General features: G+C 46.5%; 1 protein-coding gene across 1 annotated transcript in view; it reads left to right on the top strand.

Moving 5' to 3' along the window:
* VCP (valosin containing protein) overlaps positions 1 to 21,264 on the top strand; it is a 23,592-nt gene extending 2,328 nt beyond the window's left edge. Inside the window, exons 3-19 of the mRNA XM_085303068.1 lie at positions 3,134 to 3,162; positions 4,559 to 4,670; positions 5,058 to 5,230; positions 7,378 to 7,520; positions 9,220 to 9,350; positions 10,800 to 10,931; positions 11,366 to 11,468; positions 13,174 to 13,307; positions 13,551 to 13,686; positions 14,734 to 14,846; positions 15,498 to 15,662; positions 15,771 to 15,893; positions 16,836 to 17,048; positions 18,279 to 18,587; positions 19,706 to 19,861; positions 20,240 to 20,394; positions 20,815 to 21,264. Coding sequence (XP_085159194.1) covers positions 3,134 to 3,162; positions 4,559 to 4,670; positions 5,058 to 5,230; positions 7,378 to 7,520; positions 9,220 to 9,350; positions 10,800 to 10,931; positions 11,366 to 11,468; positions 13,174 to 13,307; positions 13,551 to 13,686; positions 14,734 to 14,846; positions 15,498 to 15,662; positions 15,771 to 15,893; positions 16,836 to 17,048; positions 18,279 to 18,587; positions 19,706 to 19,861; positions 20,240 to 20,394; positions 20,815 to 20,920 — 2,433 coding nt within the window. The 3' untranslated portion in view covers positions 20,921 to 21,264. The remainder of the gene's footprint in view (positions 1 to 3,133; positions 3,163 to 4,558; positions 4,671 to 5,057; positions 5,231 to 7,377; positions 7,521 to 9,219; positions 9,351 to 10,799; positions 10,932 to 11,365; positions 11,469 to 13,173; positions 13,308 to 13,550; positions 13,687 to 14,733; positions 14,847 to 15,497; positions 15,663 to 15,770; positions 15,894 to 16,835; positions 17,049 to 18,278; positions 18,588 to 19,705; positions 19,862 to 20,239; positions 20,395 to 20,814) is intronic.
* The last annotated feature ends 4,522 nt before the right edge of the window (positions 21,265 to 25,786 follow it).

Here is a 25,786-nt window from a genome sequence, read left to right as displayed (position 1 = left end):
GTCATGGCGGGGGGCGAGGCCTGGCCGGGCCCCGGCGCGGTGCGAGGCCTGCGCCAGGGCGGCCCGGCGGAGGGCATTGTCTGCCGGCCCCGGCGGGCGGGCGCGGGGCGGGGGACGAGCCCCGGTTTCCTCCCTGCCGGCTCGGAGTGGCCCGCGGGCTGGCAAGCGACTTGGCATTGGGAGAGGCAGACATGTTGTGCCGGGCTGGCTTCGGTGGCGGCTGAGGCAATCTGCTATATTTTTCTCTCCGGTGTCTTGCCTCGTGCTGCTTTCTGTTCCAGGGCTGAAGATCATCTTTCACGCTCCTCAAAAATGAGCTGGCCGACGGTGGTCTCGCAGCGCTCGTCCCACGTGCGCGGGCCGCTTCTTTGGCCCTTGAAAGTAGTAAATACAGAGCCTGAAAATAATTTTCCAAATCCAGGAATRCTTGAAACGACTTGTTGGCCTTGCTGGAGGCACCTGCCTGCAGTCCCTGTAGAGTCTTTTGTTTACCTTTTCTTTTTCTTTTGCAACTCTTGAAATTTTGACCTGCTCAGTCTTATTGAGTCAGTTCCAGCAAGATGTGCCAAGAGTTGAGTGTCTGTGGTGGAGCTTCTGTTGGAATGATGGTCTAAAAGGCATGTTTTGAAGCTGAGTGCATTGAACAGTGTCTTTAAAAATAAGTTTCTACCTTTGCAAAGTTCTTCTCRTCGCATAGGTGTCACCGAAAGTTACTCTGCAACTGGAAAAAAAAAATGTAGTTACGATTTTGGAGTCAATGCTCTTGGGAGCCATCTTGCTGAAGTGACTTAAGCACAGCATGTAACTTTACAGGAGGTAACAAAGTGGGGTTTTGTGAAGAGACTTTCACTTTCCCCTGTATACTGGCCTGAAACAGTGTTTGAGAAATTGGCATCTCAAGCTTGCATATGAACTCACTGTTAGATTCTCCTGTGTTGTTCCAGTAGATAGATATCTCTTTCATTTGCTTTCATGGAAAAATGTTTTATGGATTTTTTTTTTCTGCTATCTGCAGAAAGTAGTTCTGTTTGTAATGTAGATGCTCAGGTTTATGGCAGTAAGAAGCTTGACAAGTTTGTCTCAGAAGCATATTCACACTGGCATATAGATGTTCACGTCTATATGTTCACTTTTGTTATGGAAGCTGGAATCATTTTGTGTGTATGAATTTTTTGCTGTATATTTAGCGCAGACTTCCAGGAACAGCGTAGTTCCCTAGTATATGTGGAGTTCTGGAGACTGGTAGTTCAGAAGAGTCACTAATCATAAAGTGCTTTGTCCTCACTCATTCATACTGTCCACCCCAGTCTCTGGACTTTATCACATGTTGAACTAAGGGTCCTCTGAAACAGAGAAATGATAAGGTGGCATAAGTTGTAAAATTCATCCTGTTTCCCACTACCACCACCATCAAAGGGGCTATGGGACTATGAAAGGGGGCTAAGGATGGAAACTGGGAACCCATTGTTGTTGGTCTTTAGGGCTAGTTTATGTTCTCTTCGATTTTACAGACAACTGGGGTCTTAAGTGCAAGTTTGGCCGTTAGTTGTGCTGGGGATTTTTTCCTTACTTCTGGCCTCTTGTCAAGCACAGGCTTGAAGCAGGCTCTTTTTTTTTTTTTTTTAATCTCTGTGCACCTCTAAAGGCATATTTTGTGTTCAATTTATCTCTTTGTTGAATTAGTGGAAGAAAACAGGGACAGGGAAAGTAAAGCATGCGAGGGAGTTGACAGAACAGTTGAGTAAGTAGAGGAGATGATGTAAAGGATTCGGACGAGATTCTCTCTGAAAGAAATAGATGAAAACTCATCGGAGAACTTTAAAAATTAGCTAGGTTAGCTGTCTCTCGTGGCCCTGTGCTGAAGCTTACCACCATGCACAAGAAGGTTGGTAGAAGAGAACCACTACTCGTGCCGTAGGCTTTCCTGTTTGATGTTCAGTCTCCTCTTCCCTGATGTATAGATCCTGGAGACTATGTGAGGGTGGCTGAGATGCACAAACATATTTTGCTTCATGATCTCACTTACAGTAAGGGAACTGCTTGGAGAGATGCAATGAGGACAAATGGTGATGGTAATATTTTAGACTGCTACTGGAAGGCTAGCTGGTGCTTCTCAGTCAGAGTCCTTATCCTTCTCTGTAGGACAAATAACATGTCAAGTAATTTCTTAACACCTTTGTTTCTTTGTCTGCAGAACTGTCAGATCAGTTAACTGAAGTTGACCTCATTCGTTTAGATGCCTATATATTGTTCCTAGGAGACCTTTATTCTGTTTTTTAAATGCATCCAGATTCCTCAATTGCCTTACCTGCAGTAATGTACTGAAAAGATTGATCTAGCCCTCCCTTCTTTCTTAGGGAACTCTGCAGATTCACAGTTGTTCAGTATTAAAACTTTTTTCCCCTCACATTCAGGGGAACTAAACACACCTCTTGTGCTACTCAGTGCTACTGCATTTTGAAAGCTGTCTGAACTTTTTTTCCAGTTTTATACATTTTCAGGTTTTGAAAATTACAATCCATAAGTTTTCACCACATGCCCTATTCCTTTCCTGTTTATTTTTATCTTGGGTCCCCGGCCAGTTTTTACGCTCTGAGGTAATCTCTGCATCCTGAGGGACAGCCAGTCAGTCACAGTGACAGTTTGTACAGTGAAAGTCTGGCAACAGTTTCTTATCAAAAGGCTTTTGGATCTACAGCCTGCATGCTGGGATGATTTACATTCTGACTTTGAACAGGCTAGATAGGAGTATTGTTTCTTTCTGGTGTCCCTTAGTTCACATCTAGCTGCATAGTTGATTTCCAGTGTCCAGGAGCTAATGCTGATGGAAAGACCTTACAAGTAGTTTGTTATTTTTATTCACCATTTCACTCACAACATCCGTTAGCTTGCTAATTTATTAGTTCAAAATATCTTAACTCTGCTAATTTGTCCTGAGAATTCTTGACCCTTTGAGACTCTACAAATGCTTTGGATCGAAGATGGGATTTATAAGCTCATTTCTAGGTGTATCCAGCAGCCTTTCTTGTATCTTTTTTTGGGTGTAAAGCATGTGTGTGGATAGTCTGTAAGTTTCAGGTAGCCTTTGAAATGAGTGGACATTAATTTGTTACCTGTTGCCCCCTATTTTAAGGAAGAGAGGAAAAAGGAAAGGGCAGTCTGGTAAGTTAGGTTTAGTAACAGATTGTTCTGTTTCCTTAAAATTATGTTGCCTCTCACTTGCAACATGTTACCTAAGTTACTAGGGCCTGTGTGAGGTTTCCCAAAGATTTTGAAGCTGTTTGTCTTTAAATGCCTACTTGTTATTGTTCCTCTTTTAAGTGTCAGAGAAAGGAGCCAGTATCACATAGTCTGTCTTGGCAAGAGCTCAATTTTGAGGGTGTCACAGGGATTTCAGGTAACATCATGTCATAGGTATGTCATCCCTCTCTGCTTGCTGAAATGATGTAGTTTTAAAGATGCAGTGAACATAAGCACTATTGTCACAGGCTTTATTCATTCTTGGTGGCTGCTTGCTCTGCTGCTTCTCCTCAAGGCTTGATCTCTCCCGGTTATTTTGTCCCTAAAAGTTACATGAAGCCCAAGTGTACAGCCAACATCATTGTTTGCAAAGATTGGTACTCTTTGCTAATGCTTGCCACTTGCTTAGGACAGAGGAAGACTTTTATGGATCAAAATCAAGCCAAGCTGTGCATCATTTTCTGTTATGACCTTAGACAGTGGTACGTCTGGACTACTTTGAGAAAGCAGTCTGATGTCTAATAAGGGAAGTAAGTCATCCATTGCTCTTGGAGCTGGCTAGTGTACATCTTTGAAGAGCTTTTCAGGAATCAGTGGGTTCAAATTCTTATTTGTTTTATCAGGTAGGCTATTTGGTGTATTAGATTTTGAAGGAAATGACTTAATTACTTTTCCTTCATTTTCTTGTCCTTTAATTTTCTTCATTTGGTCAAGGTAAATGAATTAGCTGCTCTGGTGTACTGGGGTAGAGCTGCAGTGACTTCTGTGAAGGCTTTACAAAAATATCCCCAAAACCTGTATTTTTCATGAGCACTTGATTGTTTCTACTGAACTGCAAGATGTAACTAATAGGTCTCCACAAATTAAACTGTTGCAGCTCCTGCTGTCTGGGGAGCTGCAGCATTGTGCTTTTATTTCCCTCTTTTATCTGTGATTCGACACCAAAAAGACTTAAACTCTTGTTCCAGTTTCAGTGGTTACCTGTGATTTCAGATGAGTCTGACTAGTTTTTTTTAGGAAAACATCTTACAGTCAGCGACATCTCACTGACCACCTCTTTGGGTAGACAGCTTCATGGCTATTTCCATTTGAGGCTAGTAAAGTAGCTGGTATTTACTCTCAGAGAACATTCTCTTTTGAACTCCTGAAGGTGTTGCTTAGGAAGAGTATTCTCCTTTGTCTTACAAATGGCTGTAGTTTCCAAAGACCAGATAACAAAGAAATGAAGACCAAAATTGGGGGTGGCTGGGGAGGGAGGAGTGGCATCACTAGGACCTCCAGTATTGCTCAGATCCTTAAGTTCTGTTTTCTTCTCCAGTCCTAAAGCAGATGACCTATCCACTGCCATTCTGAAGCAGAAGAACAGGCCCAATCGGTTAATTGTTGATGAAGCCATCAATGAAGACAACAGTGTTGTGTCGCTGTCCCAGGTGCGCCATCTATAGAAGTAAAATTTTAAGTGTGGCTAACCTGCAAGCTGCTGCTGTGCATTACTTTGGAACATAACTTTGCTACATGAATCTAAGYATTTGTATAAGAAGCTATAGCAGTTACAAGTGAGGGAGATGGTCACCTTGTTTTCTAACACTCTTTCATGGTAACATATACTTTGATTCTGAGCTTGTAGTGTTTAATCAAGCCTGAGACTTTATTCTGGCTTCAGGACTGGCTCTTGTCTGGTATAGTAGGATCTTTGGCCTTTGTGGATTTAGTATGTTGCTTTCAAGATGTAATTCTCCAAAGTCAAGTAGCTGTCCTTCAGATACTTGAATTGTTGCTTTGCCAAAAGCTTGTGCTAATGCTGTTATTGTTTACAGGCAAAAATGGATGAATTGCAACTATTCAGAGGAGACACTGTTCTGCTAAAAGGAAAGAAGAGGAGAGAAGCTGTCTGCATTGTCCTGTCAGATGATACCTGCTCAGATGAGAAGATCCGCATGAATAGGGTTGTTCGCAACAACCTGAGAGTGCGCCTCGGTGATGTGATCAGGTGAAAATGAGTTTGCTAACTGTTGCATATCCCCGGGTTTCCTAAATTTGTGCATGGGCTCTGAATTGATTCAGTCAGTAACAGAGGTAGAGTCTGCAGGAAATACTCCTATGTTTTCATATGGATGTCTTATATCAAGGATTTCAGTACARTTTACTTTTGCATGTGCTGCATGTATGTGTATTTGGATTAATATTAAAAAATTTTACTAATTATTCTTGAAGTCTCTTGAGTACTTTCACAAGCCCAAATCCTGTCATTAAGTCCAGTAGTTTAATTATCCCACCATTGGCACATTATTCTTCCCAAATTTACATTTGAAGATGAGCTTACACATTTTTCACGTTTTCTGTTTTAGCAGACAATAAAAGCATTAAGCAATRTTGTAACTGATCTTATAATGCATTTAGCTCAAGCACTGAACTGCCCTGTGATGAGCAGAAGTTAAAACTTGCTAAAAATGTGTGACAAAAACAGGTAGAAGTCAAATAGCAAGACAAAAAATCCCTCAAAGAATCTGTATATTTCAATTTTTGTTACAGAAATAATTTAAAGTTAGTAATGCTTKCAAAAGCATTACATGGAATTTTGTTATGCAACACTTGCAGAAAGTAGTGAGGAAGCAATGAAATACACATCTTGGAGAACATTCTCATTGATTTATGGGAGATGGGTTACGTTCTGTGATGCAGGGGGAATGGACTCGTGAGCACTTCTTAAACACAAATTCTAATTTGCAGAAAACTGTTCTTCCTGAGCATCTTCCTAATATGGAATCTCCTACATGTTTGGGAAAAATTGGAACCCAGTTTTGGGGACTAGACTTCCTAGGGTGAGATGAGGAATAATCTGTAAATGCGATATGTATTTCATACGAACTTTATAGAGCAGAGGAATGAGGCTATTCCACCACTCTACCACTAGAAGTTGTTGGTTTAAAGCGCTAGTATAGTTGGAACAGAACAGTACTTTGAGCTGTGTTGGTGGGCTTAAAATAAAGGTGAGTTCTTTCTTTAAACTGGTGTGAGCTGGTTAGATTGGAGTCATTTCTAGTGTGACAACACGGCTTCTGTTCAGCTTCTCTTCTGGGACTGTATCTGTAGTGGTTCTAAGTCTTCCAGAGGTGATACTAATTTTCTTAACTCTATTCCAAGGGTCAGATATTTTTCATGCCTCCTTGCCCTCAAGGCTTTTCTTGCTGATATTTAATTACTTACTGTATTTATTTCCGTGGTTTAGCCTCTGCCAAAACACAGGTTCRTGCTTTAGTCGCTTTCTGCTTGTGATCTCTCAACTGTTTTCCTTCTGGGGCAATCTCTCTTTTCCTATACTCTTCTGCTGTATCTTCTCTAGAGAGCATGTGGTAAAAGGCTCTATTAAGAGTGTCTAACCAAATAATGTATGAAAAGCAGCACACTTAGTTGTAGTTCTGCGTAGTCATTTTTAGCTAGTAAAGCTGGTTTGAGCATTCTGCCTCCCTGTAGCAGTTTGCTACTCTGAGCTATTGCTACAGTAATCTGTTGGCCTACACTGTAATATAATAACAGAAGTGGKTTTTAGTAGAAAGGAGGAAAGGGAAGCCTCTGCAAAATGAGATTGATAGATACCTGAGTGCAAGYTGCTTACCAATGGTTGGTACTGAAAACCTTTGCTCATAAGCAGGGTTATGAGCAACAGAGCGTCTATTCTGGAAGAGAGAGATGAAGAAAAAAAGAACTTGTCCCAATTCCCTTTCCCTTACAGTTGGTCCAACAATGGCTCCTTGCAGAAATAAAAGGTAGCTGATGATTATTCCAGCTGTTTAGGATGCATTAAGCTGTTTAGGAYGTATCAAGTGAACTTTGCCTTGGTGGGGAGAGCGAGGCTGCAGAAGAACAGGATATAGGAAGAAGACTATGAGTCTCCTCAGCAGTCTTGAGGAGGGCCGAGAGGAATGAAAAGTGTGCAGCATGAAGACTAGTTCTCCTGCAGTGATGCTTATTACCTTGTCAATGCTGAGATGTTCTTAAGCAGGCAGGAAGCTTATGAAGGCTTTGGAGAGTCCTTACTGCCATTTGAACTGGTTAGAAAAGAGATATCACATGCCTTTTCCAGCTGTAGCGCAAGACCAGAATGATGTAGCTAACTGGAGTTTTCTTCTGTTGCAGCATYCAGCCTTGCCCGGATGTGAAGTATGGCAAACGTATCCATGTACTGCCAATTGATGACACAGTAGAAGGGATTACAGGAAATCTATTTGAGGTCTACCTCAAACCATACTTTTTGGAAGCATACAGACCTATCAGGAAAGGTAATAGCACTTGTCATTGAAGTCCTGATGACAACAGTTGTGATCTAGTTCTAAGACTGATTAAACAGAAGTTCTGGAGACATGCACAGATCTCTGCATAGTGTTATGTTGGTGTCCGTAGAACAAGATTTTGCTGGTGCTGATTTAATTTCTCCTGGTCTTCGGAGAAAAAGGATAATAGCTGCTGCTGCCATAGCAGCCTGAAACTCCTGGATTTTTTTGCTCCTTCACTGTTTTTGCTGTGTAGGATGGGAGAGTATTGTAAAAGGCTCAAGTAGAATGTAGGACAAAATCATGGTAAGCTGAGTTGGTATCACTTCATGGGTTTGGGTGTTTGTTTGCCTGCGTATTAGACAGTTGGTCAGATAGACRACCTGGAACCCTGACTAAATTCACTTCTTTAATGTAATTTAAATTAATAACTAGGAGAGTGTGTAGAAAAGCCAGGYGTGCTTTTTAGAGTTGTGCTTATAACACTTCTACTGGAACAAATAGGTTAACAAACTATAAACATAAGTCAAGTTTCTTTAGCCCAATATAGCCAGGAGTCACAGAGTGCAGTAAACAGGAGGTTAGGACATCAGGGCTGTACTTGCCTTCACATGGCTTCATGCAGGCCAKAACAGCCACCTGAAAGTCATTTTTTTGATACAGCAGTAGTAACAAAAACAATAGGTGATGGTTAGTGACCTTTTCTCAAGGGAGGCAGCCAGTGGTTGCTGCCTGTTAGCATACGGTCCTGGGAATGCACGAGATGGTCTGGGATTTTATGAGATAACCTCAATTTTGGGGGTCAAGTCTGTTCTTCTGCAAACTTTTCAACAACCTTTTGTTGGTAATGTTGGTAGGACCATTTCAGCCTGGCTTTGATTTCTACAGTCTCGTTTGTGACTTTCATTTGAGACTGCATGTTCTACTGTCCCTCTGCTGCACACTGGAAGCAGGCAGCTCCTTTAAAATCAGTAGCCAGTTATTAAAGGAGAAAGTGGAAGTAAAGGAGATAGCACTTCAGTCTTGGGTCGTATACTTAGCCTCTTTCATTGAGGCTGCTTGGGAATTTCTTCACTGTGAGAGTGATGGAGCACTGGAACAGGATGCCCAGAGAGGTTGTGGAGTATTCCTTCTCTGGAGATCTTCAAGGCCCACCTGGATGCAACCCTGTCTAATGTGCTCTAGGTGCCCCTGCTGAGCAGGGAGSTTGGACTAGATGATCTCCAGAGGTCCCTTCCAACCTTCCAGATTCTATGACAGTCTGTGACCCGGTAGATGAATCAAACTCAAATTGCAAAACAATTTGAACATTTTTTTTCTTAAGGTGTATCTGAATTCAGGATTTTTTTTTTAAGAAAAGGAAAAAAAGTAAAACAAGTTGCAAAACAATTATTTTGAAAAYGAATGAAAAATAGACTTGATTCCCTGCCTTTGACAGTGTTTAGTATCAAGGCAGAGAATTCTTTTCTCCTATTTGTTTGTTTTGTTCTGGATGAAATCTGAGAACTTCAACCACTACAGAGCCAAACGGTGCTCTGGTAGTCATGGTGCACGCAGCTCTTGAATATAAAGCACAGACTAGTGGTAAAACACAAGCAGCATATGCTTGTGTAACCTAYTTGTCATCCTCTGAGACTGCTGGTAGTAGAAGGGTTGACATTTTGCAAACATCAGTTGCAGCAGGCTACTGAAATGTGGGATTTTACAGGTGACATCTTCTTGGTGCGTGGAGGGATGCGTGCAGTGGAGTTCAAAGTGGTGGAGACAGATCCAAGTCCTTACTGCATAGTGGCTCCAGACACAGTGATCCATTGTGAAGGAGAGCCCATCAAACGAGAGGTGAGCAGAATTCTTGCACGTAGCTCTCCACTGAATTCACTTAATCCAAAAAAACCTGTTTCTGTGATTGTTCTGGAGAGCAGTGTTTATAGCTCCTGGTCAGGCATTTTGTTTGTTGAAAGCAATGGTTAGAAACCTTCAGTTTCAGGATATGAGTTGCTGAAGTTATGCAGAGAAATGTTCTTCCTATGTCCTTCCTCAGATGCTGAGATGATATTAATGCTTAGGTTTTTCTGAGATGATGCCATGGTTCAGCCACATCAGGTTTTGTGTCTGCTTTGAGATAGCTGATGATGGACTTGGATGCATCTTTTAATTCAGAAGTTCCCTTGAGCCATAGTAGGAAGRGCTTATGGTGTTGCTAAATTTCATTCTTTCAGAAAAGAAAGCTTTTTCAATGAGAAACTTGAGATCTTTGAAAGGTTGATTTTTTTTTCAGTCTCTTAAAGTATCTAGCTTTGAGCATCCCAAGATTAAGGCAGTCTGAGTGGCTTGTCCRTCAGGTCTTGGCTGCCTTACTCTTATAGAGTAGGGTACTTCAGAGATACGAGGTAAATTGGTTGTGTATTTCATAAAGCAAGTGCCTTTTTGTTGTCTGTATCAGAGTGAGTGATGGTTTGTAGCTAGCTGCCTTCTGAAAAGTTCCAGACACAACGCAGACACAGGTGGAGATGAGTTCAGCTGAGGTCACAGAGATGACCATGCGCTGCAGATTGGGATGGGTAAAGAGAGACTGAGAGCAGTGGAGTTGTACAGCCTGGAGAATGGAAGGTAAATGAGGTCTTACTGGTGTTGGCAGCTGACTAGTAGGAAGGTGTAGAGAAGCTGGGGCCAGGATCTTCTTGGAGGTGCCCAGGGACAGAATGAGAGCAATGGCACAAGTGGCCCAAGGAAAATTCCCATTAGATGTCAGGGGAAAACATTTCCACGCAAGGGTAGTCAAACCCTGAAGCAGGATCTAGGGAGAGCAGGAATGCCCATTTTTGGAAACCTTCAGCCTTGATCAGGCCAGGCAGCTCCAGGTTTGTAGGGCTTGGACTGAGCCCCGCCCGAGGTCCCTCCAGTTTAGGTGATTTTATGATTTTAGTGTGGCCTAGTGTTGCAGGTAGTGAAGGTCAATAGAGATTTGCACAACCATGAAACAAATGAGTGTTGTAGAGCTATTTTGGAAGCATTAGTTACAGTTGGTCTTATGTGCTTGTCTGGATCTTAGTTACTGTATTAAAGTCAATTCCTAAAGAAAACACCACCTGTGAGAACTGTATGGTAGCTTGGATAATTTGAGTAGTTAGACTGAAATATACTTATTCCTTAAACCATAACTGTTGTTTTATACTGGGATTCATTGTCAGATTTTGCACTTCTCTCTAGATTCCTGGGGTCTGTATTTGGGAGGGATTGAAGTGTTGTTGTTTCCCTCAACTATTTAAAGTATTTCYTTCCTGGTAGGATGAGGAAGAGTCACTGAATGAAGTGGGTTATGATGATATTGGTGGCTGCCGGAAGCAGCTGGCTCAAATCAAAGAGATGGTGGAACTTCCTCTCCGACACCCTGCACTCTTCAAGGCAATAGGGGTGAAGGTAAGGTATCCTGTGTGCACTGTGTGAATTAATTGTCTTGCCTTCACTGAAGACTCTTGATGTAGTAGAATTATTAGTTATTGGGGGATAGGAATAAATAACCTTGKTTTTTTTCTTTTGTTCTTCCCCTCCCCCCTCCTTTTTTTTTCTCTCTTGCTGATTTTAAGACAGTATTGCCTTAGGTATTTTAGATGCAGAATAAAGTACTAAAAACTTGTGAAGCAGAGTGGTGTTTTGAATCAGCGCTGTCAGTTATTGGCAAGGTTCTTGTTTTTGTGTCATGCAAAATAGTAAGGATGTAGTAGTAATGCTAGGATGGCAGCTGTTGCATGAGCTTGCATCAGAATTTTGGGTTGGCTTTATGAAACACTACAGTGTCACTGTGAAAGTGAAATCAATATCTGAATGCCTGAGTCCCTTGGCTTTGTCCTCAGCCTCCCCGTGGAATTCTGCTGTATGGTCCTCCTGGCACTGGTAAAACGCTGATTGCCCGAGCTGTGGCCAACGAAACTGGGGCTTTCTTCTTCCTGATCAACGGTGAGTTTTTGGCTCCTTTGGCCCCAAGTTTGCTTTGGGCTTATTCAATCATCTCATGATAACAAATAGCATTGATAAGACTTTTAGAGATATATTGTCTCCCTGAGATACTTGCTTTCCATTTTGATGTGTGGTATTGTAGACTTTGGAGGCCATTCTTGTGGAAGTGTCTGTAGCAGCACTTTCCTTGAGCTTGATTGTTTTGCAGCAAAATAGTTGGAAGGCTGCTTTATAATGCAGTGACCTGGAGTCTGTCCAGCTGGTGTTTGTTTATGTTGGTGGGGRCAGAATTAGGACTGAAGTGCTGAGATTATTCCATGTATATGGATACAGAACGCTTTTCTGTCACTGTCGGCATGTTTCGTTCAGAAAAGAATATGGATTTTCCTTCCCTCAGATAAAGCACAAGAACTGTTCTGCTTCACATAATGTTAATTGAGAGGAACTTTCCTCAAAGCTGTAATGAGTGCCTTGGGGCTAGTTGCAAATGACAGAGCCTCATACTTGATCACTCTCACCCTTGTAGCAGATAAGAAAGGTGTTGGTTTATGGCCAGTAAGGACCAGATTCTGAATTTTCCCCATTGCATTTCTGTCCCATTTTATAGACTGTGTGTTTGTATATCATGACTGCAGCTTTCTTTCTAATTCCTGTTACACAGACCTCTAATTTCAAATGCATAGACCATTAGGCTGAAAGCAAAGAAGTGTACAGCACAGTGTAGGGGTGATCTYAAGAAGCAGGATGCAAGTGGGCTGTTTTTAAGCATATGCAGCCCTTGTAATATGCTTCCTAAATATGCAGAAGGGACCACTGTATGCTAGTGAGCAAGCCTTTTCCTTAGAGTCTTGTGCTTCTGTTGTATAATAAAAGTGATGGTGTCAGAACTAGCGATATATTCTTTGTCTGCTAGTCTCAAACCTGGAGCCTCAGGCAGTGTTGTAGGATAGGACTGGTATGAATCGGCGAGTTACTTTTAGTTGTACTAGTGGCTCTGCAGCTAGCTGACTTCAGTCAGCTGCCAGCTGTGCTCTTCTGAGGGTCAGATTACTTTTTCTAGGATCTTTCAGAAGAACACTTTTTCCTCATTAACACTCCCATCATCATGATGGAAAAACCTAAACAGAATAAATCTAAGTCTGCATTTGTGTTCAGCTCTTGCAGGAAATCTCGGGGGAGATCCTGCCCTTCTTTTTGGGTTTGATGTTTAGGATCCCTTCTGTTACTCTTTGCGAAGTGGTTGATTTTTTATTTTATTTTTTAAAAAATACTCCACATTTATAGGCCCTTGCAAAGGGGAATAYATACCTGCATAGTGCAAGCTAAAAAACAGCTTCAGTGTCCTGCAGCTTTTTCCTTCCCTACCCCAATAATTCATCACCATGTAATTTGGTTGCTTCTCTTGAAAGCTAGGACTGGCATTAACAGTGTGTGGTGGCACATTGCAAAGAAGCTCACCAAGTGTGAAATAGGGTAAGGAAAGAGGCAGCTAGAGGTAGCTCACTGACTAGCACTGCATTCTGATAGAATAAACTGAAAACACCAGAATAATGGTAGAAAGTAGTGCTGCATGCTGTCCTTACCTGTACAGATGCCAGTTTAGTGAGAATTTGGTTGTTAGTGTTTGCTTTGGCTTAAGACATAGATGCTCTCATGTGATCTTTCTGTCTTCAGCTGCATGTTGAATTCATGCTGTGTTTTGCAGGTCCTGAGATCATGAGCAAGCTGGCTGGTGAGTCTGAGAGCAACCTGAGGAAAGCCTTTGAAGAAGCAGAGAAGAACGCTCCTGCCATCATCTTCATTGATGAACTAGATGCCATTGCTCCAAAGAGAGAGAAGGTAGTGAAAGTGCTGTGTCCTTAGATCCTTTTTGGTAGCAACTGATGTGAACCTCAGCATTTGAGCATAAGGATAAAGCAGTGTTTAACTTAACGGTTCAGTCACACTTTGGAAGATTAAGCACCTGGAGTGATATAGTTCAGGAGGTTTTGTAATAGCTTGCGGTTGCTGCTGTGGTACAGTACTAGCCATTGTGCCATGTTGTAGAGCTGTTAGTCTTACTGTTGCTTTCTCTCTCCATAGACACATGGAGAAGTGGAACGTCGCATAGTGTCTCAGCTGTTGACTCTTATGGATGGACTGAAACAGAGAGCACACGTGATTGTTATGGCAGCTACCAACAGACCTAACAGCATTGACCCAGCACTCAGGCGATTTGGTAATCAGAATTGCCATTTTTTCTGCGTATCTGATACTTTCTTACTGGTTGTGCATGGGGGGCCTCAAAAAGATTCAGCAGAAATGAACATGAAACAGCTTCTGTATGTTTCATAAACTATTGACTWGTCTCTCCAACTGCTTCTTCAGGATTTATTTCTAAACTTCCAGCCTCCAGTTTCATTTTCTATGCTTTATTAGGTTAGTACTTGTAGAAATAGCAAAATACTTTGACATCAGATGGCATACTAGCCTCCGTTAGGTGAGATTGCTTCAAGATGCACTGGAGGAGAAAACATTCATGCCTTGAGTTGCAGTAGGGTCTGACGTGTCTGACTTCTTATACTTTTATTGCTGAGAAATGCAGTAATTTGAGATCCAGGTTGTCAAAACAGTGAGAGTGAATGTCTAAGCAGTATATAAAGACTAAAATAGCAAACCAGCCAAGCTTGCAGAAGGGAGTAACCTCTTAAATGTGTAACTAGCCATTTGACCATTTGAGCACGCAGCTATGACTAGAGGGAAATGGTAGGTGTATGTACCTTAGGTAATGTTGCAATAATACATACATGACACTTTCCTCCCCCTCGTTATTGGGACTGTTTGTGTTTTTCACCACTTCAGTACTGCTGTGATGAGTACTGTATAAAGTTCTGAAAAATCAGTGTCTCAGTATTTGTGGACACTTGTGCTGAGGATAAAAAGGTAGAACTAACCAACATGGTTTGGTGGTTATGGGAAGCTAGTTTTCCTGTAAGTGAGACCTGAAAAAAAAAATTACTAAAACGGTAACTCTGTGTTCTGTAATCTTGAACTCCAACTAAAATAGTAGTCTCAGGTTTCCCTAAATGGCTAAATCCTTTCTTCCTTCTCTGGTATGACTTTGCTATTTTGATGATATATGCTGCAGAGAAACTCAAAGCTTTGTCATTTTTTGGAATTGTACGTGTCTGTGGCTTGTCATCACCTTGTTCAGTTGATCAAAGGTAGTGACTGCAGCCCCTTTAGTTCAGAGTCAGCAGCTTAACGTGTGTTTTATATTCCTCAGGTCGTTTTGACAGAGAGGTAGATATTGGTATCCCGGATGCCACTGGGCGCCTGGAGATCCTGCAGATCCACACAAAAAATATGAAACTGGCTGATGATGTRGATCTGGAACAGGTGAGTAATGTGGTATTAGGAAAGCTAGTCTTTGCAAACAGAAGCTCCTGATGCTGTGTTTTGCAGTAGAAGAGTTATGCTTTGATCATGTAAATGTAGCAGTTCATTTAGGAGGGCATGGAACTGGGTGAAAATGTAATCTCTGGGCTTCATTTAACAAATTTACAGGTGAATAAAAGTTGTCACTCACTAGTTATGATAGCATAACTGAGTGAAACAAACATCTGTCCAGTCTGGAAGTGTCTAGGCACTGTCTTCTCGGGTTTGTTTACTTGCATTCTCTTTAAATAAATAAATAAAAAGCAAGTCTGAAACAAGCTGCAGAGTTAGGTGCACRTTATGGTGAGACTGGAGCACATGTAAACTGGATTGTTCCCATCATCTCTGTCCTGAGTGATGTTCTCCAGTCCTCCAGGTTGTCTTCCTGTACCCTGTCTGAATGCCACTTGCAGCTTTGATCTCAGGTACAGCAGCAGTGTCTCTGCCTGGTAAACGGGTGGTAGCAGTTTTCTTTAACCTGCAGCAGAGCACTGATTTATTTTCTGTCCTGCAGAGTTTATTGTACCTCTGAGTGAGTGACCAGAGCATATGCTGCCCTTGCAGAGTGCCTGCTTGTATTCTTGTGAGTCATAGCTGGTGCTCTGCTTTCAGGTGGCAAATGAGACCCATGGCCATGTTGGTGCTGACTTGGCTGCTCTTTGCTCAGAAGCTGCTCTTCAGGCTATCAGAAAGAAGATGGATCTCATAGACCTAGAAGATGAAACCATCGATGCTGAAGTGATGAACTCTCTTGCTGTGACCATGGATGACTTCAGGGTAATGAACGAGTACCCTTCTTTTTTAGGCGCAATGCTTAATTGCGTATCTGGAACGTATAAACATAGCATGTTAGAATTCATATAATGCCTTCTCTTCTAATGGTAGTGGGCTCTAAGCCAGAGCAATCCTTCTGCTCTTCGGGAGACTGTGGTGGAGGTGCCACAAGTTACCTGGGAAGATATTGGTGGTCTAGAAGATGTAAAGAGAGAACTCCAGGAGCTTGTACAGGTAAGAGCTTCTGATAGATCTTTGCCTAGTTAGCTGTAATAATAATAAAACCCGGAACCTTTTCAGATTTATGTTTGGTTTGGGAATATGGGAAGATGCAGAGCTTTAATGGTATKTGCTTGCAGTGAACTGAAAATACATGCTGTTTTCTCTCAGTGAACATAGGGAGGGGAGGGTGCTGGAAAGCAATGTCTGACTTCTGTCAGTTGAATCTACGTTAACTTCTTTCATGGGCTTTCTGCTACACGCAGAAGTGGCCACAGCAGTGCTTCCACTTCTTTTGCATGGAGGCTGCCGATGGGAACATTGCTGAGAATTTTGCTAAGTGGTTGTTTGTATGCTAGAAGATGAATGCAGGTACTCATACAGTGAGCCTCTGAAGGGCTTTCCGTCAGTGTTACACAGGGAGAGGTGAAGTATTTGTGAAGCCTTCCATGAAGGGAGAGGCTGGTACATACTGTCAAGAATGGTTTGTGTAAAGTTTCTAGTGCCAGCCTTGGGGTGGTTTGATATGCCCTTATTTTCAGCTATAGAACACCCTATCTGTGAATAAAAGAATCTCTTTTCCTTTCTTATTGACTTTAATTTTCTGGCATTAAAATTATCACCTAGTGATGACATTGTTGCTGAGGATACATACCCGCCTCAGAGATACCTTAGCTGTTTCTGGAGGGCAGAGCTGAACTGATTAGATAATTAGTTGTTCCCTTTTGCTTTTACAGGACGGAGTGAAGGCACTTGTTTTTAGRAGTGGTAAATAGGATGTTTAAGGCAGCTCTACAATTTGCCTCTGGTGCTTTTCAAACCAGCACTCATCAGAAAACTACTAGCACCTAGAGGCAAAACCTTGTAAATAATCCACCAGAAAACTTGGGTGTCTATCCTGGTAGGAGCAAGGTACAGATCTGTTCTGGCTCATTACAAAATCTATCTTTCTTTCAGTATCCTGTGGAGCACCCAGACAAGTTCCTCAAATTTGGCATGACCCCATCCAAAGGGGTTCTGTTCTATGGGCCACCTGGTTGTGGTAAGACACTGCTGGCCAAAGCCATTGCCAACGAATGCCAGGCAAACTTCATTTCCATCAAGGGGCCGGAGTTGCTTACCATGTGGTTTGGAGAGTCTGAAGCCAATGTGCGCGAAATTTTTGACAAGGTGAGCATTACTTCTGTTCCCTGTACTATGTTTGTGCTTAGATACCCCAGAACATTATTCTCTACTGAGCCTAGCTTACTGGCCTAGTTCTTGTTTGCTGTGTCTGATGTTTCCCCACTTATTCCGTCACTGCCTACTGCTCTCCTGATRTTAAGAAAGAGTTATGTTGCCAAAAAGGATTAATTCACATGTTTTTCTCCTGCTACCCTTTGTGGTGGTGGTGTATGATAAATGTTTAAGTGCCTTAGCAGTGGGACTAGATTAGGGTGGTGTAGATACCCTCCAAATCCCTGAAAACTTATTTTGAAACCTCATTAGCCATCACCTTTTTGCATACCTTCAAAATGTCCTACAAGTTCTTGTACTGCTATCAACATGGCTTAGGAAGAGGTTCACCTACTGACTAATTCTCTCTAGGTAGTGTTACCTCCTGTTCCAGGAGGCATCTGCATGGATCAGCTTGGAAATCCTCATTCGTATGACCAGGGAAGATGCTGAGAGAGCAAAGTTGGAAGGAGAATGAGAGAAAATAATTTGTTTGGAAGGGGACTTCAGAGGCTCTCTGGTCCAACTGTTTGCTCAGAGCAGGAATAACCTGGAAGTTAGATCAGGTTTTTCAGGGCCTTGTGTAGTTTAGTTCTGAGCATTTGCTAAGGATGGAGAATCTTCTACATGTTTTGGCCTGTTTAAGTGTTTAAGTTTTCACATTGTGAAGATTTTTTTTTTCTTTTTTTCTAATTGTGTTTCCCTTGCAGCAATTTGTGCCTGTTGCATCTCATCCTTTCACTGCACTCTTCGAAGCAGAATCTGACTCCCTCTTTCCCGTACCACCCATTAGGTAGCKGAAGGCAGCAACTGGATCCCACCTTCTATTTGATGCATCTGTCTTGGTTACTGATGYTTGAGCACCTGCATAAATAACCAATTGACATCCCAAGATCTCGCAGGGACAGCTTTGGTCCAGGCAAAATGGCTTCAGCTCTCCCTCTAAGCATTGGAGTTGCCATGTTTCTGCTTGGTTCACAGTGCTCCCAGCTTTAGGGAAACTACAGGGGTTTGTGCGGCAGGAGATTATCCCAGAGCAGCTCCTGCAAGCTGTCCCTGAGGCAGCGGTGCTCTAGTGCTTCTCTGAGATGCTTTAATTTTAGATAGGCTTAGTGTGAAATCAGTGTACTTCTTGTCTGGTGGTACGTAACATGCAGGAACTGCACCTGTGTTTGCTTTTTGTAGGCCCGCCAGGCAGCCCCTTGTGTGCTCTTCTTTGATGAGCTGGACTCCATCGCAAAGGCTCGAGGTGGGAATATCGGAGATGGTGGTGGTGCCGCAGACAGAGTCATTAACCAGATTCTGACAGAGATGGATGGTATGTCCACCAAGAAGAACGTCTTCATCATTGGTGCCACCAACAGGCCAGACATCATTGACCCAGCCATCTTGCGCCCTGGCCGTCTGGATCAACTCATCTACATCCCCCTGCCTGACGAGAAGTCCCGGGTGGCTATTCTTAAAGCCAACTTGAGGAAATCACCAGTTGCCAAGGTAGGATCTGTGCCCTGGCTGTGGTTGATTTTTGGTTTGGTACATGYTTCAAATGCTCTTCACAGGCTTAGGACAGAGCAGAGGCCTGGTGACTAATCTGTGCAGTACAGAGCTGGGAAACTTTCAGTGTCTGAATGACAGAAATGAAGGAATGAGAGGGAGGCTTGAGCTTTGTATCTAGGTATCAGTGAAACCAGGTGTCAGTAACACATAGTTACTGTGTGTGTAGACACGTGAAGTAGCACAGCAGGTCTTAATCACATAGTAGAGTTCTGCTCATGGTGCGGAAACGGGAAAACCTGGAATGAGCATGTTACAGAAGATGGAAAAGATTCGAGCACTTTAAAAGAAAAGTAGATGTTGAAAACAGGAAAGGAAAATGGAAGCTGGAGAGGRATCATCGCAGTAAATTGGTACTCARTTTTATCACACGCAAGAGCTACGTCCCGTTCCCAGGGAGTAGACAAGAATCAGCTGATAGTGCTGTTAATCAGAGAAGAGCAAATGCTGTGCAAGAGCTCGGGCTGTTTTATGTCAAACCTGACTTTTYAGGCTCTGACAGGAAGGACAACTTGAAAGGAGGTTATGTCAGTTGAAGGGAAGGATGAGAGCTACTGGTCCTGTCTCTCTGTGCCCCTTCTTTTACCTGCCTGTGSTCTGTGCTTCCCTCTGAAGTGTTGTTGCTGCTTTGTGTGGCAGAAGGGTCTCTTACTGGTGACATGAAAGGACCTGCATGTAGTRCTCTCTGCTTGTTACCTCTTGAGCTAGTGACTCCGAGGCGTTGCTGTGCATTATAGCCTGACACTCTTTCATTTGACCCCTCGTACTGACATCGGAGTGAATGGTACCCYGAACTCAGGAGGCTGCGTGCTTTCCCCTTCAAGATGAGCAGTGCAGAGGTATTTGTGGCTGCTGAACGGAGTCTTCCTGAACACGTGAGGAGTGTGGCCTGCTGTTGTGTGTAGTTAACCTTCCCCAGAAACAAGAGCCTTCATAATTCTGACCAATTCTAAAAGATGAGCTAAAGTGGTACCTTGGTACCAGGGGGATCTAAAGGCACCCCTTTGTCACCTGGAAGTGTAAGGTATAAAGGACAAGCTTCCCATGTTTTTTCCTAGGATGTTGACCTGGATTTCCTAGCTAAGATGACCAATGGCTTTTCGGGAGCTGACCTGACAGAGATTTGCCAGCGTGCTTGCAAACTGGCCATCCGTGAGTCCATTGAGAGTGAGATCAGGCGAGAACGTGAGAGGCAAACCAACCCTTCTGCCATGGTGAGTGAGGCTCTTCTGAGCTCTCCCTGCTCATGTTAGATATGCAGCCCACCTCTGCCCGTGGGTGAAGGATGATGAGTTGATGAGTTCCTGCCTGTAATCCTCAGATGGGGACAAGTAAGCTYTCAGCACAGCGCGCTGAGCTGGAGCACTTTGTTCTCCTCTTGTGGGAGGGTGAGGCCCTGCTAGTGTGCCTCATCCTTGGCATTACTCAGAAGGCCCCTGCTGCAGCTGTGACTCACTGTCTGCTGCAGTGTCCCTCTCTAGCCGCTGCCTTGGCAGGTATCGGAGCATCCTGGCCCGGGGGGAGGCTGTGGGCAGGTGCCTGGCTGCAGAGCTTGGGGGACGCGTCTCACCAGGACCCTCTGTCCCACGCAGGAAGTGGAGGAGGATGACCCGGTTCCTGAGATACGCAGGGATCACTTTGAGGAGGCCATGCGCTTTGCTCGCCGCTCTGTCAGTGACAACGACATCAGGAAATATGAGATGTTTGCACAGACTCTACAGCAGAGTCGTGGCTTCGGCAGCTTCAGGTAACCAGGAGGGAGGAGGGGGAGATGGCAGTATGACTCAGCTAGCCTCAAGAGCAGAGTGTTGAGGGCAGTTTCTCAGCTGTACGCTGGGTAGCAATCCCCTCTTCCACCACTTTTTCCCCTTCTCCTCAGTGCATACAGCAGCTAACTGAGAACAGGGCYGGTATAGGCTGTGCTACAGGCTGGTTGTAGCTGCTCTGTTAGTGCTCTTGAAGACCATCTACACTGAAGAGCCTTTTCCCTTTAATGCAAGCAACATCTGGCAGGCCTTTTGCGTGAGCTGCTGTAAGGCTTCTTCCCATTTCACCCCTCTGTCCTACTTGGCACCTGGTGTTGGTGTGGAGGGAGGGGATTGTGCCGAGCTGCGAGGAGGCTTTTGAACAGCATCTCTTCTCTCYCCTTCTGAACTGTTGCATGCAGGTTCCCTTCAGGTAACCAGGGAGGCGCTGGTCCAAGCCAAGGCACAGGAGGTGGCAGCGGGGGCAACGTGTACAGTGAAGACAATGATGATGATCTCTACGGTTAACTTGCTGTCCTCGGTGGACCAAACTCCAAATCAGGCCACGTTGTACAGGGAAAATCCAATGTTCAATGGACTCTCGGCTTCTTCATTCCTCAGTCAGAACCAGTGTAGCTGCGCGTCAGACTTTGTACAGGGAATGTTTTCTGCAAACACAAACCCACACCGATGTTCAGTTAGGAGGCAAGACAGTGATTTAACAAGGAGGGGAACCGACTTAATTTCTGAGAAATTTCTGTTCTAGTTTATGTGGCAGAATCAGCAGCTTTAGCAAAGGGTACAACGCTAGCCTGTATAAAAAAAAACCCACAAAAATAATTAAAAAAAAATAAAAATCCCACAAAACTCTAGTCAGGCCCTGACAATTCCTTTGTGAAAGTTCTCTAGTTAATGAGGTTGCTCTTCATTCTTACGTCTTTAAGCTCACGTTAACAGAAGAAATGCATTGGTTTGGCAGCCTCTTTGCCCTGCCTAGTACTTGGCAGCAAGCACCAAAGAAGAGAGCACCATTGTTTGTGGCAGGTATTTGGTGTTCCTTTTCCAACACTAGCCATGAGCTGTTGGGTGYCCTGCTGCTTTGGCTCCTGTGCAGCAGCATAGCTCAAATCCCTGTCTGCTTTGAGCTCTGCTGGGCTGTCGGATTCTCATAGGCACAATTCCTACTCCAACAATTGCTGTTAAATCCATCCTGCCTAAAGGCAGGTGCAAGAAGGTTCTTGGCATGTGGTGCAGCATGACCTGAGTGTGGTTAGGGAAAAGAGGGACCTCCTCATCTGATGCTWTAGACAGCAGTTTCATGTTCCTCAGGCTCTGCTGAAAATTTTTTCCTTCCCCTTCAGCTGAAACAATTTACCTGATGGAGGGCTTGGCTATTTTCTGTCAACCTCCTTACCTTCCCTYTGTTGTTCCCCATATGCAGTAGCCAGGTTTTGATCATGGTTCTTGTGCTTATCTTTCCTTTCCTTCCTCAGTTTTTGTCCTTCTCTGAACTGTAAAATGTGCTACTGCTGTGCTTTTCAGTGTTGTACGTGAGCGAAGCCCTGGTTCTGACAGCTTGCGATTGCGCTGTCCCGTTCACCTATGGCTGTGGCTAGTGCTGTCCTGAAGCCCCTGGGAATACCTGTTAGACCGGCTGAATGGCCCAGATAGCAGAGAAGCTCTCGGAGCAGGGCTGTGACAGGAAGAGCAGCTGCAAGCCTGTTCCCATGCTGCTTGTAGTATGGGGTCATCCCTAAACTTCCTGAGAAGCCAAACAACTTGTGAAAAGCCTCCTGCTCTGTACAGTTATTTTTCCCTTCAACTCTGCTTGCTAGTGGGGCTGACTTTGAAACAGAGGGAAGAGTAGTGGCTCTGGGTGCCCGGGCTCCATGGCCCTGAGTTGTGGGGTAACATGCAGGGAGGGTTCAGGGCCAGCAGGAGCTGGTGTGCTGAGCGATGTCTTGCTGTTATGAACAGCACGACTGCAAAGACTGTAGCTTCAGCCTGGCCCCTTGCTGCTTGTCTTCGACTACGTCTCCTGAAACCAGCACCTGCACGCACCCTGCAAGACAGCCAGAGGCTGGGYGATCCTTTGGCCCTGGAGAACTGGAGATGCTCATCCATAGCTGGGTTTGCTTCTCCTTTCAGTGAGCTGAACGTGCAGCTTTGGCCACCAGCCGGTTAGAGCAAGGGAGGTGTGCGTGGAGCAGCCCAGCGAGGGAAGAAGTCCCCGATGGATGGCGGGACGGGCAGGTAGCTGGCCTGAGCAGAAAGGCGTCTGTTATTTCTGAGCTGCGTGAAGGGTATTTGGAGCACGGGCTTGCGAGCCGCTGCCTTTCCAGGCTGGTGTGTGAAGGCCTGTGGTTGGTGAGGTGTCCCTCGCTGTCTGTCTCTGAGCTGGATTAGTGGTGTTTGGGATGTGTAAGTGGACAGGGGAAGATCTATTGTAACGGATGGGCTAGCAAGCAAAAGGGAACCTATCGTATGAACACAGAAGCGGGGCTGTCCAGATATAGCCTGGGTCCTGAGAGCAAGGGGGAGATCCTGCCTGAGCCACAGGCCTTGGCTGCGAGGGGCACTGTCAGCTTTTGGAGAGGGTTGTGTGAACTGAGGCCTATGCAAGGATTTTTGCAGAAAAGCCAGAGGCTTAAATGGTARGTTGTGGTGCCGACCAGTGCCGTAAGGTGCCTGCAGTCCTTCGGAGGCTGAACCTCACTGGGGGTAGCGTGTGGCAATCTCTGCTGCTGCATGAATTGTGCAAGGCCCAGGCTGTACAGATGAGCGGATCTAGACGGGCTCCATCAAGCCAGCTAGATTTAAGGGGGATGGTGGGGGGGGAGGAGAGGTGAGGGCAGTCTCGAAATAGCAGAAGGATGGGATCAGCAGGGAGAGAGGGCTCGTTCCCCGTGACATGGTGTGGGTAGCAAGTGGGAGAAACACAGCAAAAGTGTGAGCAAACTGCTTAAATAGCATGAGCTCCCGGCAGAGACCACAGTGGGGTGCGGGGAGGGTGGGCAGCCCCCTCTCGGGTGTGTTGCCCTGGTTTGGAAGGCTGGCGGAGCTGCCTGCTGGGAGCAATCTTGCCCTGTCCTCGCGCCAGCTCAGTTCGGTGCCACCAGCAAGGAGAAAGGCGCCGGTTGGTGCGGTTTACACGGGCGTGCTTCGCGCTGCCCCTCGCTCCTGCTGGCAGGTGCGAGGGTCTCCCCAGCTGTTCGGAAAGCGCCGGTTGTCTCCTTCTGCAGGGATGCGCTGGGAGATGCCCGAAGCGGCTCTGCCTCCTCCCTCCGTGGTGCAGCCAGCATCYGTCTCGCGGCAGAGGCAGCCAAACCAGCCTGCCAGGGCGGCTCTGCGTGGGGCTGTGGTTTGCTTTGCTCTGGACTGGCAGAGGCTGGGCAAGCCGGGAGGGGTGCTGCTGGTCCTTGCCCCACAGAGCCCTCCTGAGCCCTCGTCGCGGTAGGTGATGCCTTTTGCCCAGGGCTGCGTCACCTCCTTGTGCTTCTGGCAGCAGGAGGGAGATGCTGAGGTCTCCTGGCCTCGCGGGCTCCCTGCGCTGCCTAAGCCCCATCGGAACAGATGCTGGTTTTGCTCTCGTGTCCTGCTCCTTCCCCAGCGCAAGCCGGGAAGGGGCAGCTCAAGCCACCAGGGAGAGCAGAAACCAGCTGCTGTCAGACGGGGGCTTCAGCCACCCTTCCGCGGCCGGGATGGTGCTTCTGCACCAGCACCGGGACCTCTCTCGCACACACGTAAAATCCTCCCCCAGCTCTGGCAGCTGGGGGATTTCTCCCTCCCTGCCCCTTCRGGAGCTCGACCAACCCTCCCTGCGCTCCGTGAGCGCTGCCACCGCCTCGGCCCTGGCAGCTCCGCGTGCAGCCTGCTGCGGGCGACCCAGGCAGCCCCGGCCAGCGCCAGGCGAAAGAGGCAGAGGGCTGAGCAAGGGGGCAGGAGCACTGGGGGGTGAAACACTCCTCCCCCCCCCCCCCCCCAGCCTGCCCAAGGTAGGATGCGGCACCCGCGGGAGCCCTGAGAGCCCCTTCCCCTACCCGGGAGCTGCGGTGGGTTTGCGCGGGCCGGTCTGTGCCCCTTCCCCGCGGCRGAGCCCTTCGCGAGCCGGAGCAAACGCAGCCGCCTGGGCGAGAGGCTCCTCGCAGCGTGCCCGGGTCAGGGAGCACCCGCTGCACCCTTAGCCCAAGCCTGACGCCTCGCTGGGAGGACTGGGCAGCCCYGAAGGGAGCTGGGGAGACGAGGGCCGGGTGGCTGGGACGGCCGGGAGAGGGGGTCACCCTGGAGGGGGCTGGTTCAGCCGTGGGGGCAGCTGCTGCCAGCCCCGGCCTTGCTGCTCTGTTTGGCCCCTCCTTGCACCCCGCTGCGCTGCAGCGTGCGGCCCCAGAGGCTGCCTGTGCCCCAGCCCTATRGCCAGACCCACAGGCTGCTCTCTTAAYACTTCATAATTTTYKTTCTGTTAGTTTTAYTAATAAYTTCATTTGGTGTGCAGCTCYGGAAGAGGCTGTCCGTTGTCTTATGTTGAAATCTCTTTTTGAGTCGAACTGGCCGTGCCACAAAATAAATCGATACCTCTATCTATGCAACTCCTATTGACTTGCTTATTTTATAGGCAAYATTCCACTGCAGTACACACGGGGCAGCGTGGGGGGGGCACAGCCCCACTGCTGTGGGTGCAGGATGGGGGGGCCCCACCACCCCGGGTTGGGGATTAGAGGCTGSGTTGTGACTCAAGGGCTTGGGGTGCTCCTGCAGCACCCCAAAAACCTCCGGGCCGGGGCCGGGGGGGGGGCTCAGCTGCCAGCAGAGGGCAGGCGCCGGCCGCGCTCGCTCGGCGCAGCCCGTGTCCCCGCATCCCAGCAGCTGCCTATGGACGTCCCTGGGCCGTGGCTCACCCTGCCCCATGGGCGCCCCCACCCAGCCGTGGGGCTGCACCCTCTGGCTGTGTCCCCTCTGGTCACGTCCCGCCTGGCAGCTCCGGGCGATGAGATCCGTGCGGGCTTTGGGCTTAGCTTCGGGCTGGTTTCACRGCGCTGAGCTCTTGCCTGAGACGGAGGCAAGAAACGTGGCGCAGCCAAGAAGAGCCCGGCCCCAGCGACCCTCCCACCCCATCAGGCCTCTGCCAGCAGCAAGGAGCCCCCTTGGCCGGCCCAGCCCCACGGCYCCGACCCCCAGCACCTCGGGGGCTCCGCCGGCCTCGCTCCTGCCCACCTCTGCCGGCTGCGCTCTGGGGCTCCCCGGTGGGACGAGGTGCCCCAGCGTGGGGACCCCGGTGCCTGCAAAGGGGCAGGGCCACCCCAGGCCCCGCTGCCGGCCGGCACGGCCCGCGGTGGGGTGGCCTCGCTCACCCCACGGGCACCCTCACTGCTGGCTCCTGCCCCCCCCCCCCCCCCC

Source organism: Rhea americana, unplaced genomic scaffold (assembly GCF_003343005.1).
Source record: "Rhea americana isolate MKP2758 unplaced genomic scaffold, rheAme1 scaffold_196, whole genome shotgun sequence".
Classification (NCBI taxonomy): Eukaryota; Metazoa; Chordata; class Aves; order Rheiformes; family Rheidae; genus Rhea; species Rhea americana.
Note: the sequence above shows the minus strand (reverse complement) of the source record. Positions and strands in the feature narration are given on the sequence as shown.